This window comes from Portunus trituberculatus, chromosome 39, assembly GCF_017591435.1.
Source record: "Portunus trituberculatus isolate SZX2019 chromosome 39, ASM1759143v1, whole genome shotgun sequence".
NCBI classification, from domain to species: Eukaryota; Metazoa; Arthropoda; class Malacostraca; order Decapoda; family Portunidae; genus Portunus; species Portunus trituberculatus.
Window position 1 is genome coordinate 2,391,730 of NC_059293.1, and position 24,570 is coordinate 2,416,299.

The 24,570-nt window shown below is 38.2% G+C and overlaps 1 protein-coding gene across 3 annotated transcripts in view; it reads left to right on the forward strand.

Annotated features, from left to right (window-relative positions):
* Nucleotides 1-24,570, forward strand: part of LOC123515445 (mitochondrial proton/calcium exchanger protein-like) — a 127,910-nt gene that overhangs the window by 57,042 nt on the left and 46,298 nt on the right. For all 3 annotated transcript variants that reach the window (XM_045274010.1, XM_045274011.1, XM_045274012.1), the window contains exon 4: nt 18,081-18,218. In XM_045274010.1, coding sequence (XP_045129945.1) covers nt 18,081-18,218 — 138 coding nt within the window. The remainder of the gene's footprint in view (nt 1-18,080; nt 18,219-24,570) is intronic.

A 24,570-nucleotide genomic window follows, 5' to 3' on the forward strand; every position in this document is an offset into this window, starting at 1 on the left:
GTCGTTGACGCAGTGTGTGTTAATCAGACGAAAGAGAGATATGACAGGAGTGGCCAAGGAGGCAGGACACAGAGAGCTTAGCTCAGGCCCTGTAATACTCAAATAGGTAAATACACACACACACACACACACACACACACACACACACACACACACACACACACACACACACACACACACACACACACACAGTACAAAGATACTAGAAATGAATATATTAGAGCAAGGAGAGAGGAAGAAAGAAAGTTTGAGAAAGATGAAATGGATAAAAGCAAGGATGAACCCAAACTTTTCTACAAGTTTATAAATGGCAAAACAAAGAATAAGGAAACAATTGAAAAAAATAATTAAAGAAGGAAAGGCATACCAAACAGAGAAAGAAATGTGAAATAATGAAAGGAAGCTTCAAAACGGTATTCACTGATGATGATTTCACAGAACCTTATAGGACATTGAATTGCCAAGAATTACAGGAGATTGCAGTGCACAAAGAGGATATTGGAAGATTACTGGACAAGTTGGAAGTCAGAAAGCAATGGGGCCTGATGGTGTATCAGGCTGGGTGTTAAAACAATGTAAAGAGCAATTACTGGACCCAATTTGGGAAATAATTAAAAGTTCAATAAATGAAGGGAAAGTTCCACTAGAGTGGAAGAGAGCCAATGTAATACCAATATTTAAAGGAGGAAAGGCAACTGAAACACTAAACTACAGACCAGTGTCACTTACAAGTGTCGTAGGGAAGTTATGTGAAATAATTATCAAAGAAAAGTGGGTTAAATTTCTAGAAGAGGAGCAAGTTATATCAAACAGACAATTTAGGTTCAGGACAGGACGGTCATGTGTATTAAATTTAATAAGCTTCTACTCCAGAGTTATTGCAGGACTTCAAAAGAGAGATGGATGGGTAGACACAGTATACCTGGACATTAAAAAGACATTTGATAAAGTCCCTCACAGAAGACTTCTTTGGAAACTAGAGATCATAGGAGGACTGCGTGGAACCTTGCTCGAATGGACAAGAGATTATTTGAAGGATAGGGAAGTAACTAGCAGAGTGCCACAAGGGTCAGTGTTAGCCCCCATTATGTTTCAAAGTTATGTAAATGACATTCACATTGGGATAAACAGCTATATGAATTTATTCGCTGATGATGCAAAGTTGCTAAAAGTTATCAAAACCAGAGAGGACTGTCTACTGTTACAGGAAGATTTAAAGAAGATCTATGAATAGAGCAAGAAGTGGAAATTGGAGTTTAATGCCAAGAAATGTCACATAATGGAACTAGGAAAGAGTAGAAGACCAGTATGGAACTATTTGATGGGGCAAGAGAAAATAATGAAGACAAAAGAGGAAAAAGATCTTGGAGTGATCATACAAGAAAATCTGAGCCCAGATAAACACATAAACAAGATGGACTATCATATAGATAATGACTAATAAAAGATTGGCATTTCATTACATGGATATGATGAAAAAATCATCACAAGCATGATACGCCCAAGGCTGGATGGAATATGCAGCAGTGGTATGGTCTCCGAGTTCTAAAAAAAAATAAGAAAATTGGAAAGGATACAGAAGATTGCTACAAAGATGGGGCCGGAATTAAAGGACCTTACATATGAAGAACGACTGAAGGAAATGGGACTGCCAACCTTACAGGATAGAAGAGAACATGGGGACCTAATAACAATATATAAGATAGTAAATGATATTGAAAAGATAAACAAAGAAGACCTGGTGCTGTTGGCAGAAGAAGATGGAAGGACAAGAGGACATGAAAAGAAGATCAGGAATGAGGCAGTGTGTGAAGGATGTTGGAAAATAGTTCTCCACACAGAACGGTGGAAAAATGGAGAAAAGAGATGGAGCATGGAAAAGTTGTAGGAGAAATAGAAATCCAGTAAGTAAGGAAAACTTCAAGGCAGCGAGAAATGAATATGTTAAGGTGAGGAAGGAAGAGGAAAAGAATTTTGAAAAGGACATTGTCGAAAAATGTAAGGAGCAACCAAATTGTTCTACAGATTCATAAATGGAAAAATTAGGCAAAAAGAAACAATAGAAAGGTTAAAAGGAGAGAACAGGATGGTGGAAGACCCAAAAAGTATGGCAGAACTATTAAATAGTAAATTCCAGGAGGTCTTTTCTAAGGAATCCAAATTTGAAAGGCCACAGGATAATAGAGAGACAGTCTACATGAAAGAGATTAAAGTAACCAAGATTGAAATAAAAGAGTTAATGAAGGAACTGGATGAAGAGAAGGCAATGGGATCGGATGAAGTCTCAGGCATAATACTGAAAGAATGTAGGGAAGAACTGGGAAGTCCTATATACATCATAAAATGCTCAATAGAAAATGGAACAGTACCAGTAGAATGGAAAAGAGCTGAGGTGGTTCCCATATATAAGAGCAGAAGGAAGGAAGAACCTTTAAATTACAGACCGGTATCACTAACTAGTGAAATATGCAAGATGTGTGAAAGAATAATAAAGAAACAATGGATCAAGTTCCTTGAAGACAACAAATTAATATCAAATAGCCAATTTGGTTTAAGAAAAATACAGGTCGTGTGTAACTAATTTATTGAGTTTCTATTCTAGAATAGTTGATAGAGTACAAGAGAAAAAGGGATGGGTTGACTGTATTTATTTGGATTTAAGAAAGGCGTTTGACAAAGTGCCACATGCAAGATTACTATGGAAGTTAGAGGAGAAGGGTGGCTTAAAAGAAAGCACATTGAGATGGATAGAAAATTATTTGAGGGGGAGAGAAATAAGGATGGTAGTTAAAGATATGAAGTCCAAGTGGAGAGCAGTAGAAAGCGGAGTGCCACAGGGGTCAGTATTGGCACCAATACTTTTCCTCATTTATATTAACGACATGCCAGGAGTGAACAGCTACATAAATCTGTTTGCAGATGATACAAAACTGTGCAGAGTTATAAAGCAAAAAGAGGCTTGTGAAATACTGCAAGAAGACCTAAATAAGATCTGGAGATTGAGTAAAGAGTGGGAAATGGAATTCAATGTGAACAAAAGCTGTGTCGTGGAAATGGGAAAGAGTGAAAGACGACCCGTGGGCATCTATAAGATGGAAGATGGAGTAGAACTGGAGAAAGTAAAAAAGGAAAAGGACTTAGGAGTGACGATGGAAGAAAACAATCAACCAGTAAGCCATATTGATAGAATTTTTAGAGAAACATAATTTGCTAAGGAATATTGGAGTAGCATTTCACTATACTATGGACAAAGAAATGATGAAGAAATTGATAAGTACTATATATAATAAGACCCAGATTGGAATATGCAGGAGTAGTGTGGACCCCCTCATAAAAAGAAACACATAAGGAAGTTGGAGAGACTACAAAAAATGGCTACAAGAACGGTTCCAGAATTTGAAGGGATGACATATGAGGAGAGACTAAAGGTTATGGATCTACCAACCCTGGAACAAAGAAGGGAGAGAGGAGACCTGATACAAGTTTATAAATTGATCAACGGAATGGACCAAGTGGATAATGAGAAACTGATCCTGAGAGAAGAATATGACATCCGAAGCACAAGATCGCATAGTAAAAAGCTTAGAAAAGGAAGATGTCTGAGAGATGTTAAAAAATATAGTTTTCCGTAAAGATGTATTGAGACGTGGAACAGTTTAAATGAAGAAGTAGTGTCTGCAATGAGTGTGCATACTTTTAAAGTAAGATTGGATAAGTGTATATATGAAGACGGTGCCACACGAGCATAAAGCCTGTAAAACTACAACTAGGTAAATACACACACACACACACACACACACACACACAGTACAAGAGAGAGAGGGATGGATTGACTGTATTTATTTAGATCTAAAAAAGGCTTTTGATAAAGTGCCACATGAAAGATTACTATGGAAGTTAGAGGAGAAGGGTGGCTTAAAAGGAAGCACATTGAGATGGATGAAGAATTACTTAAGGGGGAGAGAAATAAGGACGATAGTTAAAGATATGAAGTCCAAGTGGAGAACAGTAGACAGCGGAGTGCCACAGGGGTCAGTATTGGCACCAATACTTTTTCTGATATATAAATGACATGCCAGAGGAGTGAACAGCTACATAAATCTGTTTATGGACGATGCGAAACTGTGCAGTCATTAAACAAAAAGAGGATTGTGAAATACTACAGGAAGACTTAAACAAGATCTGGAAATGGAGCAAAAAATGGGAGATGGAATTCAATGTGGACAAAAGCCATGTCATGGAAATGGGAAAAAGTGAAAGACGACCAGTGGGAATCTATTTTAAGATGGGAGATGGAGTAGAACTAGAAAAAGTAAAAAAGGAAAAGGACTTGGGAGTGACAATGGAAGAAAATAATCAAAGGTTAGCCATATTGATAGAATTTTCAGAGAGACATAATTTGCTAAGGAATATTGGAGTAGCATTTCACTATATGGACAAGGAAATGATGAAGAAATTGATAAGTACTAAAATAAGACCTAGATTGGAATATGCAGGAGTTGTGTGGACTCCCATAAAAAGAAACACATAAGAAAATTAGAGAGACTACAAAAATGGCTACAAGAATGGTTCCAGAATTTAAAGGGATGGCATATGAGGAGAGACTAAAGGCAATGGATCTACCAACCTTGGAGCAGAGAAGAGAGAGGGATCTGATACAAGTTTATAAATTGATTAACGGAATGGATGAAGTGGATAATGAGAAACTGATCCTGAGAGAAGAATATGACTTTAGAAGCACAAGATCGCATAGTAAGAAACTAAGGAAGGGACGATGTCTGAGAGATGTTAAAAATTTAGTTTCCATAAAGATGTGTTGAGACTTGGAACAGTTTGAGTGAGGAAGTGGTATCAGCAAAGAGTGTACATAGTTTTTAAAAAAAATTGGATAAGTGTAGATATGGAGACGGGACCACACGAGCATAAAGCCCAGGCCCTGTAAAACTACAACTACAGTAGGTACACACACACACACACACACACACACACACACACACACACACACACACACACACACATAAATGACATGGTGGATGGGGTGTCCAGTTATGTGAGTCTATTTGCAGACGATGCAAAATTGTTAAGAAAAGTGAGATGTGACAAAGATTGCGAACTACTCCAGGAAGACTTGGACAGAATATGGAAATGGAGCTGTACATGGCAAATGGAGTTCAACACGACAAAATGCAAGAAAATAGAGTTTGGCAAGAGTGAAAGAAGAATCAGGAGTATGTACAAGATAGGAAATGAAGACATAAAAACCAGTCATGAAGAAAAAGACCTTGGGGTGACAATTACCAATGACCTATCGCCAGAGAGACATATAAACAAAATAATTGGAGAAGTATTGAACTTATTGAGGAACATAAGAGTGGCGTTCGTATATTTAGATGAAGAAATGATGAAGAAAATAATTACTGCAATGATAAGACCGAGGCTTGAATATGCAACAATACAGTGGGCTCGAACTTAAAGAAACACATAAGGAAACTAGAGAAAGTACAGAGGCTGCAACAAAATGGTGCCTGACTTAAGAGATTTGACTTATGAAGACAGACTGAAAAGAATGCAACTTCCGACCCTGGAAAACAGAAGAGAAAGGGAGACCTGATAGCAATATACAGAGTGATGATTGGCATGGAAAAATGGATAGGAAGATCTGTGTATGTGGAATGAAAGAATGTCGAGAGGGCATGGGAAAAACTAAAATGGCCACTTATAGGAGAGATGTGAAAAATATAGCTTCCCTCATAGAAGGGTGGAAGCATGGAATAGTTTAGACGTGGAAGTGGTCAACGCAAGGAATATTCATGATTTTAAGAAAAAGCTGGACATTAATAGATATGGAGACGGGACAACACGAGCATAGCTCTTTTCCCGTATGTTACAATTAGGTAAATACAATTAGGTAAATACACACACACACACACACACACACACACACACACATTTGAGAGACACGGTAGAGGGCGGACGCACTGGTGCAGTTCCGACGATCAGCTGATCTTCACTACACCTGTTGTATAGTATTTACAGTGGCCTGGGCAGGTAGTGTGGACTCATTTTTTTTTTTTTCTCTCTTCATGAAATCAATTAGTAAAGAATAATGAGTGAAAAAGATATTCCATCAAAATGCAGACATGAGAACAGAGAAGGGGCTGATGATGACTATGTTGGTGAGGGAGAAGCAGATTCGAAGGGTTCGATCTGACGACAACTTCACTACTTAAGAGAGTGTCAAATATTTAATGTAAACTAGATAAACTGATAAAGGAGAAGATGGAAATGAAAGAGAATAAAGAACAGGAAATGGAGTTTATAAGACTGAGAGAAAGGATAAGAAAAGTGGAAGAAAATGAAGCTAGGCTAAGAGCGGAAAACGAAGAACTAAAAAAGGAAGTAGCTAACTACAAGAAGCAGATGGAAGAAGGACTCGGTAAAGCCGAGAAAGAAAAGGAGAAGCTGAAAGATCTAGTAAACAAGGAAGAGGAAATAGTACAGAACGTGATTAAAAAAGAAGTACAAGCATGGAGAGTCCAAGATAAAAAAGATAAGGCCGATTTTCAGGAGGTGATTCAAGAACAACTTAAAGAAAAAGAAGAAAATATGACAAACAAAATGATAGGAGTCCTCAAGACAAAAGAAAATCTAGTTAGAGAAATTGCAGAAAAAAAGAAGAGTGTAGTCGTATTTGGAATAAAAAAAAAAAAAAATAAAATATAGACCAAAAAGAGAAAAAGAAGAAATGAAATCAGTCAAGGACCTACTGAAGAATCTAAACGACGAAGATAGGCATAACTTGGAAGAGGAAGTAGAAGAAATAAACAGAATGGGACCATATCAAGAAGGAAAAACGAGACCAATTAAATTATTACTAAAATCACAAGCAGCAACAGAAGAAATATTATATAGAACAACAATACTTAGAGAAACAGAAGAATGCAAGGATATCTATATAAAGAAAAATAGAAATGAGGAAGAAAGGAAGAGATACAATGAACTGGCAGCAGCAATAAGGGAAAAGAATAATGAAAGGTCAGAAGAGGAGAAGAAGGCATTTTTTTGGAGAATTCTAGGAGACAGAATAAAGAAATGGTATATAAACGAGAAGGAAGAGAAAAAAGTGGAACAAGTTTAACTAAAAATGATAAAGGCAAAAGACTAAAAATGATGTATACGAACATAGACGGGGTTTTATCAAGTAAATTAGAATTAAGAGATTACATAAGGAAAGAAAATCCAGATATTGTATGCCTGGCTGAAACAAAACTAAATGAGGAAATCAAAATAGTCTTGGATAATAGGTATAATGTATGGAGAAGAGACAGAGTGGGTAAAGGAGGAGGAGGAGTCATGATAATGTTAAGGAAGGAGATAGTGATCAATCAAGTGGAATGTGGGGAAGGAAAAGCAGAAGTATTGTATATTAAGATGCATATTAATAAAAAGAGATAACAATCATTGTAACATATGTGCCACCAAAACAAATTCATGGACCAATCAAGAATATAAAGACATGATAGATGACACAATAAGGAGTCTAATGAGAATCGTTAAAGAAAGGGTAAAAGTGATATTAGTAGGAGATTTCGACTGTAAAGAAGTGGACTGGGAAAATTATGAAAGTGGTATGGGGGAAGAAGCCTGGAGAGAAAGATTCTTAAACCTAATGATAGACAATATGATGGACCAGAGAGTAAAGGAATGCACAAGATTCAGAGGAAACGACGAGCCGGCCAGATTGGACCTAGTTTTTACAAGGGGTATACAAATGAATGACGATATAAGATATAAGTGCCCATTGGGAAAGAGTGACTATGCAATATTAGAAATAGATATAGAAGAAGGAAAGGAAGATAGAGACGATTCATACAAAGGAGACCGATTAAATTACAGAAAGGCTGATATTGAGAATCTCAAGAACTATTTTAAAACGTAGACTGGGAGGAGATGGAAAACTCAGAGACAATGCAAGACAAATATAACTTATTTTGGAAATATACAAAACAGGAGTCAGGAATATGTCCCAAAATATAGACCAAAAGAAGAAGGAAAGAAAGATTGGTTTAATGCAAGGTGTGCTAGGGCAAAGGAGAAAAGAGATGGAGCATGGAAAAGGTGGAGGAGAAATAGGAATCCAACAAACAAGGAAAACTTCAAGGCAGCGAGAAATGAATATATTAAGGTGAGGAAGGAAGAGGAAAAGAACTTCGAAAAATGTAAGGAGCAACCAAAATTGTTCTATAGATTCATAAATGGAAAAATTAGGCAAAAAGAAACAATAGAAAGGTTAAAAGGAGAGAACGGGATGGTGGAAGACCCAAAAGTATGGCAGAACTATTAAATAAAAATTCCAGGTCTTTACTAAAGAATCCAAATTTGAGAGGCCACAGGGTAATAGAGAGACAATCTATATGAAAGAGATTAAAGTAACCAAGCTTGAAATAAAAGAGTTAATGAAGGAACTGGATGAAGAGAAGGCAATGGGACCAGATGAAGTCTCAGGCAGAATACTGAAAGAATGTAGGGAAGAACTAGCAAGTCCTATATACAACATCATAAAATGCTCAATAGAAAATGGAACAGTGCCAGTAGAATGGAAAAGAGCTGAGGTGGTTCCCATATATAAGAGTGGAAGGAAAGAAGAACCTTTAAATTACAGACCGGTATCACTAACTAGTGTAATATGCAAGATGTGTGAAAGAATAATAAAGAAACAATGGATCGAGTTCCTTGAAGACAACAAATTAATATCAAATAGCCAATTTGGTTTTAGAAAAGGACGGTCTTGTGTAACTAATTTATTGAGTTTCTATTCTAGAATAGTTGACAGAGTACAAGAGAGAGAGGGATGGGTTGACTGCATCTACTTGGATTTAAAAAAGGCGTTTGACAAAGTGCCACACGCAAGATTACTGTGGAAGTTAGAGGAGAAGGGTGGCTTAAAAGGAAGCACATTGAGATGGATAAAAAATTATTTGAGGGGGAGAGAAATAAGGACGGTAGTTAAAGATATGAAGTCCAAGTGGAGAAAGCGGAGTGCCACAGGGGTCAGTATTGGCACCAATACTTTTCCTCATTTATATTAACGACATGCCAGAAGGAGTGAACAGCTACATAAATTTGTTTGCGGATGATACGAAACTGTGCAGAGTTATAAAGCAAAAGGAGGATTGTGAAATACTGCAAGAAGACCTAAATAAGATCTGGGAATGGAGTAAGAAGTGGGAAATGGAATTCAATGTGAACAAAAGTCATGTCATGGAAATGGGAAAGAGTGAAAGACGACCTGTGGGAATCTATAAGATGGGAGATGGTGTAGAACTGGAGAAAGTCAAAAAGGAAAAGGACTTAGGAGTGACGATGGAAGAAAACAATCAACCAGTAAGCCATATTGATAGAATTTTTAGAGAAACATATAATTTGTTGAGGAACATTGGAGTAGCATTTCACTACATGGACAAAGAAATGATGAAGAAATTGATAAATACTATAATAAGACCTAGATTGGAATATGCAGGAGTAGTGTGGACCCCTCATAAAAAGAAACACATAAGAAAATTGGAAAATTGGAGAGGCTACAAAAAATGGCTACAAGAATGGTCCCAGAACTTGAAGGGATGACACATGAGGAGAGACTAAAGGCTATGGATCTACCAACCTTGGAACAAAGAAGGGAGAGAGGAGACCTGATACAAGTCTATAAATTGATCAACGGAATCGACCAAGTAGATAATGAGAAACTGATCTTGAGAGAAAAATATGACATCCGGAGCACAAGATTGCATAGTAAAAAGCTGAGAAAGGGAAGATGTCTGAGAGATATTAAAAAATATAGTTTCCCGCAGAGATGTATTGAGACGTGGAACAGTTTGGATGAAGAAGTAGTGTCTGCAACGAGTGTGCACACTTTTAAAGTAAGATTGGATAAGTGTAGATATGGAGACGGGGCCACACGAGCATAAAGCCCAGGCCCTGTAAAACTACAACTAGGTAAATACAACTAGGTAAATACACACACACACAGGCTTTTGGAGGGATAGGCTTTTGGAATGGATCAGTGATTTCCTGACTGGAAGAGAGATGAGAACAGTAATAAGAGATAGGAAATCAGCTTGGAGGGAAGTGACTAGTGGAGTACCTCAGGGGTCAGTTTTGGCACCGTTACTGTTTGCTGTTTACATAAATAATATGACGAAAGGAGTGAATAGCTATATGAGTTTGTTTGCGGATGATGCCAAATTAATGAGGAAAATAACTAAGAAAGAAGACTGTGAGACATTGCAGAGGGACTTAGACAAGATCTGGGATTGGAGCAGAGAGTGGCAAATGGAATTTAATATCAAGAAGTGTGGAGTGATGAATTTTGGTAAGAGCAGTATGAGACAAGTGTACAGATATAAGATGGGGGATGAGGAATTGGAAATAAAGACTGGAGAGAGAGATCTGGGAATAACTGTGACGGAGGGGCTCTCATCAGAGGTTCATGTAAAGAAGAAATCTGGTGAAGCGTACAATTTGGTAAGGAACATAAGAACTGTATTCTGCTACGTGGATGAAGAGATGATCAAGAAGTTGATTGTTACAATGATTAGACCCAGGTTGGAGTATGCAGCGGTACTTTGGTCTCCAAGAATGGCAAGGGATAAGAGGAAGCTGGAACGCATGCAGAGAGCTGTGATGAAGCTGCCCCAAACCTTGGTGAATCTGTCTTATGAGCAGAAACTGGAAAAATTGAGTTTGCCGACACTGGAAATAAGAAGGGAGAGAGGAGACCTTATCACTATGTATAGGATTCTGTCTGGCAGTGAGAAGTTGGACCGTGATGATCTGGTGGTGAGGGATATGAGAAGTGGGAGGAAGCATGGGAGAAAAGTGAAGATGAGTGTGTGTACAAAGGACATAAAGAAATACAGTTTTCCACAAAGAATTGTGGGGATCTGGAATGGGCTGGAGAAAGAAGCAAGAACAATTCACAGATTTAAGGAAAAGTTAGATAAGAGTAGATATAGACACGGGACAGCACGAGTTTGAACTCTTCCTCCCGTAAACAACAACTACTATGAGATTCAGAGCTTCTGATACACTGTTTTTCGCGAATAACTTTATATCAAAGAGTCGGATGAAGATGAAACTTTGCCAGAGTATGTTTTATACCCCTACCTAATTTTATCCAGTATCACTTAGTACCTAACTTTGATAATTAAGGTACTTCTTAGAGTAAAAATCAGTTGTAGAATCCGCAGCCGCTTCAGGCTTCAGTTATGAGTAGAGATAAAGCCTTGACGTCGTCTCTGACGTCATGAAGCCCCGCCCACTCGGAAGATGATTGGTAATTTAAAACCAATGAAGGCTGCACCTCTGCCAACAGTGAAACATTATTTCCTGTATGCTTGACCAATTCCCAGAAATATTCATATTGGTACAACTTCTTCAAACGTAGTGCAAAGCTCGCCACAGATCGTCACATCAATAAACAATTATACAGCTCTTTCACTTTTGAGAAGAAATCAACATCACAATGTATACCACTATTTCCAATAAAGGAATAATTTACACATAGGTGTTCATTTGCTCTCTCTCTCTCTCTCTCTCTCTCTCTCTCTCTCTCTCTCTCTCTCTCTCTCTCTCTCTCTCTCTCTCTCTCTCTCTCTCTCTCTCTCTCTCTCTCTCTCTTATATATATATATATATATATATATATATATATATATATATATATATATATATATATATATATATATATATATATATATTGGTACTGTTCATGGAAAAAAAATGGACAATATAGCTATATTATTATGTTGGTATTTTGAGAAAATATCATGTGGGTATACCAATAAAATATTCAACATAAAACAAACTTTATTCTTCATCACTATCAAGGAGGGCCACGTGAATCACTCGCCATTTACATCCCGGTGGGCAGAGCCTTATGACGTCATAAGAATTCAATGTCATAACTAGTCGTTTCTGAACAACTCACCAACAAGAGAGGCGACTATGGATTCAGCTGCTTATTTTACTCTTATGAGAACATTAAAATCGAAGCTAGACAGTAAAGAATGCTGGATAAAATTAAGTAGGAGTATAAAACATACTCTGACAAAGTTTCATCTTCATCCGACTCTTTGATACACAGATAACAGTAGATCTGGATTTGACACGAAAATCGCCGCGCTGCAGTAATGTACCCAAAGCCGGAGAACGGACCTTAAATTTCAAACCTCGAAATCTCAGCTCTAGCCAACATGAATCTATGAAAATCACTGTGAAGCAAGCTAACTGTGTTTAATTCAATGCCTGAAAGCGATATCTAAATCCATACAACCGTATCATTGTACCACTCAGTTATACGAGTCAAACACGAGAATTTATATAGTACCAGGTGGATGTTTAAATACATCTTTAAGCTTAAAGCTGTATTTCAAACACAAAATGCAAATTTTGTATCACTTATAAATTACTTTACATGATTTTGGCTGTCCACTTGCTCATCTCTTTTTCACACCTGTGAGTTTACACCTCTTGTCATCACTCTGTGACCGTGTGTTACCTCCTGTGGCAACACCAGGTTTGCGCTTGGCGTGGACATCACTGTTGGTGTCTTTTCTATCCCACCCTTATATATATATATGTCACAGATGTTGCACTAGTGTACTCTATATAATTTCATTAACAAAAATGCAACTTTTTTTTTTTAGGAAGACTATTTACAAAGCGGGTCGGTGGGCTTTATTTATTTATTTATTTTTTTTACACCATTAACGTAAAGAAATATATCGCAATAGTCACTATCAGTCACTGCCTAGGTATTGTTTCCTACCATTCTAGTCACTATTAATCATTCATCAGTTTGTTGCAGTCACGTTAGTAATCAGGTGAGTTTAACACTTAACAGCACTCCACAGTACACTTCCACGTCACAGTGATGTCAATAACATGTCACTGTTCTTCACCAGTGTCACTATCTTTTCCCAAACTGACTGACTATATGGCACCAGATGTCATATCTGCAGTCAGTGCCATCAGTTGCACACATCTCGGATGACGTCCCAGTTACAGCCTCTCACTCTGCCATTTTGTGTGACCTCTCATTATATTTCACTGTAGTGTTTCTCATTGTACGCCTCAAGTCACCACAAGCAGTTCTTCTCCACTGTACCACTGACTTAACTCCGCATACAACACTCAGCGTCACCCTACACACGTCACGGTTGGATACACCACTCACAACGTTAAATCTGTGTGCATTACACCACCACTCACAATGTTCACTCCTTATTCACCTCACTGTACTTCATTACTCACTGCACAGTTACATCAATAGCGACTGCATCACACATGCGCATAATAACATTTTCATGTGAGCCTCGACAAAAGCTCTTCACACTTTCACTGTAAATCCATTGTTGGACAAAACTCTTTCAACAGCATTCACATTTCACTGTTTCATTGTCTCCACAGATATGTCAAAATGCCTGAACATGCACGTAACAATTATAACTCCTCACTCTTGGCTGCAGCGGTATCCCTAGCACGACTGACTTGAACCGAGTGACTTGAGTGACTGTCCGTTGGCTAAACCGTTGGTTGTCTCGCTGCTCGCATGAGATTTTAAAATGACTCATTCGCAGTAGACATGGGTGTATACAACTTGCCACAAATATGTACATAATCATAATAATATCAATAATAATAATGTTTCCTCCAGATAGAGGTCAGCTGAGCCCTTAATCTGGTGCACCTCACAGTCCCCACAAATGTACACACCTTCCCACTGCTGCAGCATTTAGTAATGATTAGTATTTCCTTAAAAAAATGCACTTTATACAGTATAAAACTTTACAAAATCATAACTTTAACAGTCAGCTACCGCGTACTACCAGTCGACCGCTTTGGGTACGTTACTGCAGTGGCGCGGCTCCGCTGAGGTTTTAAGCCTAACAATCAGGTGGGAGGGAATAAAGGAGTATCATTGTTGCATATGTGCCATCACAAACTAATACATGGAGGCTTGATGTACATAGAGAAATGCAAAGGGAAGTGCTAAACTGCCTGGACAATATGTTAAGGAAGGATGGAAGACTGCTACTTGTGGGAGATTTAAACTGTAAATATGTAAATTGGGAAGAAATGGATACAAACAGTCATGCTCGATGCTGTGGGGAGGAAGTGTTACAACTGGCAGTGGTAAACACACTGGACCAATGGGTGAAGGACTATACAAGATATAGAGGGGAAAAAAAAGAGCCATCATTGCTGGATTTGGTTTTTACAAAAATCCAGAGCCTTGTCCAAACATCAAATATCAGAGCCCAATGGGAAAATGTGACCATGTAGTCCTAGAAATTGACTTAGAGGATCAGGAATTTTTTAAATGCAATGAGGGACACAAGCAAAAAAGACGGAACTACGCCAAGTCAAATTTTAAAGGGTTAAGAAGCTACATTGGTAGTATTGAGTGGAAGGAAATTATGCAAGGCAAGACAAATCAAGAAAAGTAAGATATATTCCTAGACAAGTATAATGAGGGAGTAAAGAGATATGTTCCCGAATAAAGAGTAAAAAGAAAGCAAACACACTTGGTATATAATGTTATATGTGCAAGGGATAAAAAGTGTAAGGATGCAGCTTGGAAAAAATTAAGGAAGCAACGGAATGAAGTAAACAGGAAGCAGTACAAAGAGGCATGGAATACATTAGGATAAGAAGGGAGGAGGAGAGAAAGTTTGAAAAGGATGTAGAGAAGAGATGTGAAGAGGAACACAAGCTTTTTTATAAGTATATAAATGGAAAAATGACAGAGACCATCACTAAGTTAAACTATAACTAAGTTAATTAAGGGATACATGATATGTGAAACAGCGGAAGAAATGAGTGAACTTACGAACGAGAGTTTTCAATCAATATTTAATAAAGAGGGAGATTTCAAGAAGGATTAACAAACAGTATGGTCCATAAGCAAAAAACGGGTGGATATGAGGAAGACAATGGGGCCAGATGGAGTGTCAGGATGAACACTGAAGGAATATAGAGAACAACTAGTGGAACCAATCTGGGATGTGATCAACAGCTCTCTGATGGAAGGGAAGGTACCAAGGGAGTGGAAAAGAACAGCCTCTAAATTATAGACCAGTGTCGCTAACTAGTGTTGTGAGAAAGATTTGATAAATTGTTATTAAAGAAAAATGGTTACAATATCTGGAGGAAAGTGAAATAATAAATAACTCCCAATTTGGTCTCAGATAAAGGAAGATCATGCATAAGTTTTTATACAAGAGTAATAGATGAAGTACAAGGGAGAGATAGATGGGTTGACACAATGTATTTTGACATTTAAAAGGCCTTCTATAGAGCAACACCTAAAAGACTCCTCTGGAAAATGGAACACATTAGTGGCATAAAGGGAAATATCTTAGAATGGCTGACAGACTACCTAACAGACAGGGAAATGAGGACAACGATAAGAGACATCCCATCTAGTTGGAGCACAGTCACTAGTGGCTTACCAAAGGGCTCAGTGCTGGCACCAATTGTGTTCCAAGTATATATTAATGATATGCAAGAGGGTCTGAGTAGTTACATAAATTTGTTTGCGGATGATGCAAAACTCTTGAAAGTAGAAAGTAACATCAAAGACTGTCGGAAATTGCACAAAGATATTAACAAAATCTGGAAGTGGAGCCAAGAGTGGAAATTAGAATTTAATACCAGGAAATACCATGTAATGACAATGTGTAGAACGTTATAGAAGACCTAAATAGGAATACAAAATGGGAGAAGAGATTAGTGAAGAAAAAGACATGGGAGTGATTATACAAGACACCCTGACTCCAGAAAGACACACAAATGGGTTATTTGCTTCAACATACAGGACACTAACTAACACCAGTGTGGCGTTTCATTACATGGACAAGAGTATGATGAAGAATATCATAACCACTATGATAAGACCTAGACTAGAATATTCAGCAGTGGTGTGGTCACCATACACACAGAAAGACATCAAGAAAATAGAAAGAATCCAAAGGACAGCTGTGAAGATGGTGCCAGAAATAAAGGATCCTCTCTATGAAAAAAGACTGAACGAAATGGAATTACAGTGGTACCTCGGCATACGATTTTAATTAGTTCCGTGACGATCGTTGCATATCAAAAAATCGTATATCAAATCAATTTTTCTCATAAAAATTAATGGAAATAGAATTAATTCATTCTTGTGATATGAATTTATCATCCCCGCCAAAAAAAAATTAACATGCTTTAAATACCAACCAAATATAGATTTAATATAAGATAAATACAATGCGTATTGTATGCATGATATAAATTAACTATATTGCCCAAAATAACGACTTAACCCACAAAACTCAGGACACATCGATAGACGTTCATCACGCAAGACTCGGGGCACGTCGATAGATGTTTAGGCTTTTTACGGCTATATTTTTGCTATTTTCTTCCGTTTCTTTGCTTGTAAGCTGGCAACACTCATCAGGAGTAAACATATGCTCTACGTCACTGTGTCACCAATGATGAATGGTAGGAGCGACAGTGATTTCACTGTGTCTGATTCCGCCACCTTTCCCGCACGCCCTACTTCTATACCTTGGGTCTCTCGCCATGTTACGGGGAGACAACTTTTGAATGAGAGTGGTATCAGAACAGGCAACAGGAGAGAGAGAGAGAGAGAGCGAGAGAGATACAAGGGGCCTCTCTTGCTCTAGCCAAGGCTGCTCAACCCGATCAGACACAAGGCCACATAAACCGATGACACCACCTTATTCAACCTGTGGTATTTTGTAACCATGACATCTAGAGACTTCTGGTTTTTGCATTGCAAAGAGGAAGAGTTGCTTGTGGGCAGAACACCATTTGTACCCACTCGTTTATTGAATTTCTAAGTGTAATCAGTATGTGAATACAGGCTATTTTGTGTGTTTCTCACCAAACTTTTACTTTTGGGACCCATGATCTTGAGTTCACAAAACTTAAGAAAAATACACACTGCCGAGGAGCACAGACACATACATGCACAAAAGATGAACAACGATACACAACGCGGGCTGAATGTTCGGGTGGACGTGGGTAGCCGAGCAATCGCTGCGCCACCTACCGATGGGTATTCATATCTTAAAAATATCATCGTATTCAAGGCGTAAATTATATGAAATTTTTCGTCGTATATAAAAAAAAATTGTATGTTGGGGCGATCGTATCTCGAGGTATTACTGTATCTTCTTTGAAGGACAGACAGGAAAGAGAAGATCTAATAGCAATGTATAAGTTAGTAAACCATTTGGAAAAGATAGACAAGACCTGGTATCACTGTTGGAGAATGGAGGTAGGCAAACAAGAGGACACTCCAAGATCATGAAGTCAGTGTTTGAGAAACATTAAAAAGTTTAGTTTTCCACATAGGATGGTGGATATTTGGAATGGATTGAGTGTAGAGATTGTTGGAGAAGAAAGTGTACACAAATTAAAGGAAAAGTTAGATGAATATAGAAATGGAAACGTCACTATGAGCCCTGCTTGAACCCTGTAATATACAAGTAGGTAAATACGGCTCTAATGACTGGCTTAATGGAGATTTGTTTGTCTTAAGTATTCCCTTAATATTATCACAGCAAATATACCACAAAATTCAAGTACATGGTGGGAGACCAACAAATGCATAGCTAAGTTTAGTGGCTTAGGCAACAAAATAGCTGCAGTTTCTTATATTAAGCTCATTGTTGAGAAAATTAACTTAAATTCTTAGGCCATCCTTCATCAAAACATGACCATCAGATTAGCAAAAGTGTTTGCCTCACAATTTTACTAATATAATTGTTGCAGTGTTTGAACTACATGGCAGAACAACATCCGCATCCGATAAACAATAAAATTGTGTTTTCTCAATAGAAAAATAAAATAAGAAATATTAATTAATTAAAGAAAACATTTGTGATTTAAAAAGAAAATTATAATAGATATAAATAGGGGTGTGTCTTATGCAGCATTGGGTCTTATCTGCCAACAAATACGGAACCTTATCATAATATGAGTGTCTTTATGTTTTCATTCTGTCCTCAGGAAGCAAAAATGAAGAAGAAATTAAAGATGAAGCTGGAGATGGCAAAATTCCTGCAGCAGACGTTGGACAGCATGGCAGTGGAGGCAAAAGGTCGCAGCTCAGAGAGAGCCAAGGAGTTTGTTTCCTTCTTTGAAAAGGTCAGTCCATGTTGAGAATGACATTGCCCTAGGGAAGAAGCTCTATGGAATTGTGTGTGTGTATATTTACCTACTATGCTTTTCAACAGCTGTGTTACCTCAATTTTCTCGATTGTCTCAGTAACGAAGTGTTGGATCACTATTATACTTTGCTACAGTATATTTCACACCAAGCACTATTTTTTTCACTGCACAGTGCATTACCAGAAGTGTATGAGTAAGCTGCATACTCTTAACAATTGAGAGAAATTTCCGATATCCGGAGAAGGCATTCGGACAGTCACTACTACGTCACACCCTAGCCCCACCCACCTCTCTCCCCCTGTATGTTCCCTCCTCTGTATCATTCGTTATCCCCTTCCTCAACAAACCCTCTCTCTCTCTCTCTCTCTCTCTCTCTCTCTCTCTCTCTCTCTCTCTCTCTCTCTCTCTCTCTCTCTCTCTCTCTCTCTCTCTCTCTCTCTCTCATAACCTACGGTGCACGTTGTTTTCCTGAAGTATATAAAAAATGTGGTATATCAACGTAGACTTGTCATTTATTTAGAGTGAAATAATGTGGAAATAAAGCCTTGGTTATGATAACGTGAAGATTGATAACAAACGAGAATGTTGGCAAACAAGTGGCTTAATGGATGCACCAGTGGGAGTGCCATATACCTCTCATTGGTTGGTGCAAAATTGAAATGAATTGAATTCCAAGAGAGAGAGAGAGAGAGAGAGATAGGGTTTGTTAAGGAAGGGGATAACGAGTGATACAGAGGAAGGAACATACGGGAGGAGAGAGGTGGGTGGGGCTAGGGTGTGACGTAGTAGTGACTGTCCGAATGTCTTCTCCGGATATCGGAAATTTCTCTCAATTGTCAAGAGTATGCAGCTTACTCATACACTTCTGGTAATGCACTGCGCAGTGAAAAAATAGCGCTTCGTGTGAAATATACTGTGGCAAAGTATATTAGTGATCCAACACTTCGTTACCAAGACAATCGAGAAAATCGAGGTAACACAGTTGTTGAAAAGCATAGTAGTTGTAGTTTTACAGGACCTGGGCTTTATGCTCGTGTGGCCCTGTCTCCATATCTACTCTTATCCAATTTTTCTTTAAAACTATGCACACTCGTTGCTGACACCACTTCCTCACTCAAACTGTTCCAAGTCTCAACACATCTTTGCGGGAAACTATATTTTTCAACATCTCTGAGACATCTTCCCTTCCTCAGTTTCTTACTATGCGATCTTGTGCTTCTAAGGTCATATTCTTCTCTCAGGATTAGTTTCTCATTATCCACTTGATCCATTCCGTTAATCAATTTATAAACTTGTATCAGATCCCCTCTCTCTCTTCTCTGTTCCAAGGTTGGTAGATCCATAGCTTTTAGTCTTTCCTCATATGCCATCCCTTTAAATTCTGGAACCATTCTTGTAGCTATTTTTTTGTAGTCTCTCCAACTTCCTTATGTGTTTCTTTTTATGAGGAGTCCACACAACTCCTGTGTATTCCAATCTGGGTCTTATTATAGTACTTATCAATTTCTTCATCATTTCTTTGTCCATGTAATGAAATGCTAATCCAATATTCCTTAGCAAATTATATGTCTCTGAAAATTCTATCAATATGGCTTACCGGCTGATTATTTTCTTCCATCGTCACTCCCAAGTCCTTTTCTTTTTTTACTTTTTCTAGTTCTAATTCATCCCCATCTTATAGGTTCCCACGGGTCGTCTTTCACTTTTTTCCATTTCCATGACATGGCTTTTGTTCATATTGAATTACATCTCTCATTTTTTACTCCTTTTCCAGATCTTTAACCCCTTCGCGCCGGATGTTAAAAAGCCCGCCTGTATGATATACGGGTGGTAGTGCCGCGCGGCCGAGCTCGGGAAACTTGTGCAAGCTTGTCATACTTGTCGTCTTTGTATATTATGCTGCTATTTTTTAGTCACTATATCGCCTACGAAGAGTAAAGAGGACGCTTCTCTCTTCGGAGAAAGAGAGAGAGAGAGAGAGAGGACATTTGCTAATATTTTAGACACAAGTGGGATGCATGTAGCTTATCTTTCGAGAGGAAGAGGGAGGGAGAGAGAGAGAGAGAGAGAGAGAGAGAGAGAGAGAGAGAGAGAGAGAGAGAGAGAGAGAGAGAGATTAGAAAATTTGTTGGTTTTGTGTTTGTGTGTGTGTGTGTGTGTGTGTGTGTGTGTGTGTGTGTGTGTGTGTGTGTGTTTTCACGAATGTTACAAGGCGGGACACATGTAACTTATCTTTCGAGAGGGAGAGGGGGAGGGAGGGAATGGAGAGAGAGAGAGAGAGAGAGATGGGAACAGTCTATGCCATTGGGTAATTTTAGACACAAGGCAGGACCCATGTAGCTTATCTTTAGTGATTGGTGGTGACAAGGATGGTGGGAGGAGCACTAGGATTTCAAGGACAGCATACGGCGTGTGTAGTTGGTATCCAACACACTATACGGGACAACTGAACTGAAGAAAGCTCAAAGAAATATGACGTCTACGTAGGCGTCACTGTATTTGCTACTGGGGCTTCATGACGCCCACATAGGCGTCACCGTATTGAAGGGGTTAAGCCTTCCTGCAGTATTTCACAATCCTCTTTTTGCTTTGTGACTGCACAGTTTTGCATCGTCTGCAAACAGATTTATGTAGCTGTTCACTCCCTCTGGCATGTTGTTTATATATATGAGAAAAAGTATTGGTGCCAATACTGACCCCTGTGGCACCCCACTGTTTACTGCTCTTCACTTGGACTTCATATCTTTAACTCTCCTTATTTCTCTCCCACTCAAATAATTTTCCATCCATCTCAATGTGCTTCCTTTTAAGCCACCCTTCTCCTTTCACACATCTTGCATATTACACTAGTTAGTGATAGTCTGTAATTTGAAGGTTCTTCCTTCTTTTGTGTATTTACCTATTTGTGTATTACAGGGCCCGAGCTAAGCTCTCTGTGTCCTGTCTCCTTGTCTACTCCTGTCATATCTCTCTTTCATCTGATTGACGCACACTGCGTCAACGACATCACTGCTCAGTTTATTCCACTTATCAATACTACGATGCGGGAAACTGTACTTTCTCATATCATTTAAACAGATATCTTTTATTAGTTTTTTTCCATGTCCTCGGAGATGATTACTTGTGGTCACCTTTATCAACTCTCTATCCAATATGTCAATCTTGTTCACTAATTTATACATAGTTATCATGTCACCCCTTGTTCTTCTCTCTTCTAATGTGGTCAGCCCCAGCTTCCTCAGTCTTTCCTCATAGTCTAACTCCTTGAATCCTGGTACCATCCTTGTTGCCAGCCTCTGTACCCTTTCCACCTTCTTCACATTTTTCTTCATGTGTGGTGACCAAACGCAAGCTGTATATTCTAACTGAGGTCATATTAGAGTGCATAGTATCTTCTTCATCATTCCTTCATCTAGGTAGTGGAATGCAAGACCAATATTTTGAAGCATGTTATATGTTTTCCCAAATATCTTGTTTATGTGTTTCTCCGGTGACAAAGTGTTTTGCACGGTTACTCCTAAATCTTTCTCCTCATTGGTCTCTTTAATTTTCTCATCTCCCAGCCTGTAATCCTTGTTTGGTCTGTATCTACTTCCCATTTTCATAACATGGCTCTTGTTTATATTAAATTACATCTGCCTTTCTTTACTCCACTCATATATTTTATCAAGATCTTCCTGTAACTTGTTACAATCTTCCACATTCTTTTCTCTCCTCATAATTTTAGTATCGTCCCAAACATATTCATGTAACTGTCTATTCCTACTGGCATATCATTAACATAAATAAAAAACATGATGGGACCAAGCACTGACCCTTGTGGAACTCCACTGGTTACCTTTTTCCACTCTGACTTCTTTCCTTTCACCACTGTTAGCATTTCTCTTCCCACTAAGTAATTTTCCATCCATTTTGCTAGTTTATCACTTACTCCTCCAATCTTCTTTAGTTTCCACATCAGTCTATTGTGTGGCACTTTATCAAAGGCCTTTCTCAAGTCCAGGTAAGTAGCATCCACCCATCCCTCTCTATGTTGTAGTATGTCAGTTACTCTTGAATAAAAACATAATAAATTGGATACGCACGATCTTCCTTTTCTAAAACCAAACTGCCTTTCACTCAGGATGTTTTCACTTTCTAGATACTCACTCCACTTTGCTTTAATTACTTCTTCACATACCTTGCACAATATACTAGTCAACGATACTGGTCTGTAATTTAACGGTTCCATTCTACTTCCATTCTTATATATATAGGCACAATGTCAGCTCTTTTCCACTCTTTCGGGACTATTCCTGTTCGTATGGAGGTTTCCACAATATCAAATATGGGGTTCAACAATTGATCCTTACATTCTTTTAGCAACCTCCCAGATATGCCATCAGGCCCCATCGATTTATTAATATCCAAGTTACTTATAATTTTCCTTATATCTTCTTTAGTAACCATGATGTCGTGCATTTACTTTATTTCCGTAGACCTTTCTCCTGTAAAATGCTCCTCCTTTGTAAACACTTTGCAAAAGTTGTCGTTCAATATTTCAGCTATATCTCTAGCATCCTCATATACTTCTTCCCCAACTTTTACTTTTTCTATTGCCTTCCTTTTATTTAATTTTCTATTTATGAATTTGTAGAACATTTTAGGGTCACTATCACAGTTTTCCACCACTCTGTTCATATTCCTTTTGTGCTGTTCTCCTTACTTCAACATATATATTCCTTGCTGTTTTGTAGACTTCTCTTGATAATACTTCACTGTTTTTCTTAAGTTTCTTCCATGCCTTTTCTTTGTTCTTTTTTTGCTTCTTCACAATTTCCATTAAACCACTGTTTATTATTTAAAGTCCTCATTCTGTTATATGGCACAAACTTCTTCACAGCACAGTTATATAAATCCATAAATTTATCATATTTCAATTGCATATCGACTTCCTGGTACACCAGTCAATTTCATTAAAGAACTCTCTTATATGGTTGTAATTTGCCCTGACATAATTTAATTTTTCCTCCCTGTGCTCCACACTCTTTTCCATGCTTAATTCCGTATCCAGCTCAAATCTTAGGACATTATGGTTGCTTTTCTCCAAGGGACATTCATGTTCAATTTCCTCTTTTAGGGAGATTCCCCTGGTGAATACCAAATCCAACCTCGCTGCAACATCCTGTCCCCTGCACCTTGTTGGTGATCTCACTCACTGTGTCATCAAGTTATTTGTTGCTACGTTTAACAATTGCTCTGCCCACTCACCACCATTCACCACTTCGTAATCTTCCTACACTATTTCCTTACAGTTAAAGTCCCCGACTATCATTACTCTATCCTTTTTGGTGAGTTCCTGTTTTATTCTGTCCAGAGTATTTCTCATCACCACTTGATACTGTTCATAATTCCAAGCACTGGTTCTGGGTGATATGTGTACTGTTATAATATTAATGTCCCTCTTACCATCTGTTATAAGGATACTTACCACTTCCTCATTTCCCTTACTAAAGTTCACCTCCTTCACTATCAGATCTTTTTTAGTAAAAACCATTATACCACCACCTCCTTTATTTTTTCTATCATTTCTCCATACTTTTGTCGTGTTTTACATCAAACCAATCTAGCTTTAATTCGGGCCTTAACTTTGTTTCCACCACACTCATTATGTCCAGTTCACTGTTTCTTAGGTAATCCATACATTCTAGCCATTTAGACAGAAATCCATCTATATTCGTGCATGTCACTTGAATTCCATTCCTAATCTCTTTCTTCCAACTTTCAGTCTGTGTACTGTCTATTCCGTCTGTTTTATCCACCACTTCTTGAGTGTGTGTGTGTGTGTGTGTGTGTGTGTGTGTGTGTGTGTGTGTGTGTGTGTATTTACCTAGTTGTAGTTTTACAGGGCCTGGGCTTTATGCTCGTGTGGCCCCGTCTCCATATCTACACTTATCCAATCTTACTTTAAAATTATGCACACTCGTTGCAGACACTACTTCTTCATTTAAACTGTTCCAAGTCTCAATACATCTTTGCGGGAAACTATATTTTTTAACATCTCTCTGACATCTTCCTTTTCTCAGCTATTTACTATGCGATCTTGTGCTTCGGATGACATATTCTTCTCTCAGGATCAGTTTCTCATTATCCACTTGGTCCATTTCGTTGATCAATTTATAAACTTGTATCACATCTCTCTCTCTTCTTTGTTCCAGGGTTGGTAGATCCATAGCCTTTAGTCTTTCCTCATATGTCATCCCTTCAAATTCTGGAACCATTCTTGTAGCCATTTTTTGTAGTCTCCAATTTCCTTATGTGTTTCTTTTTATGAGGGGTCCACACTACT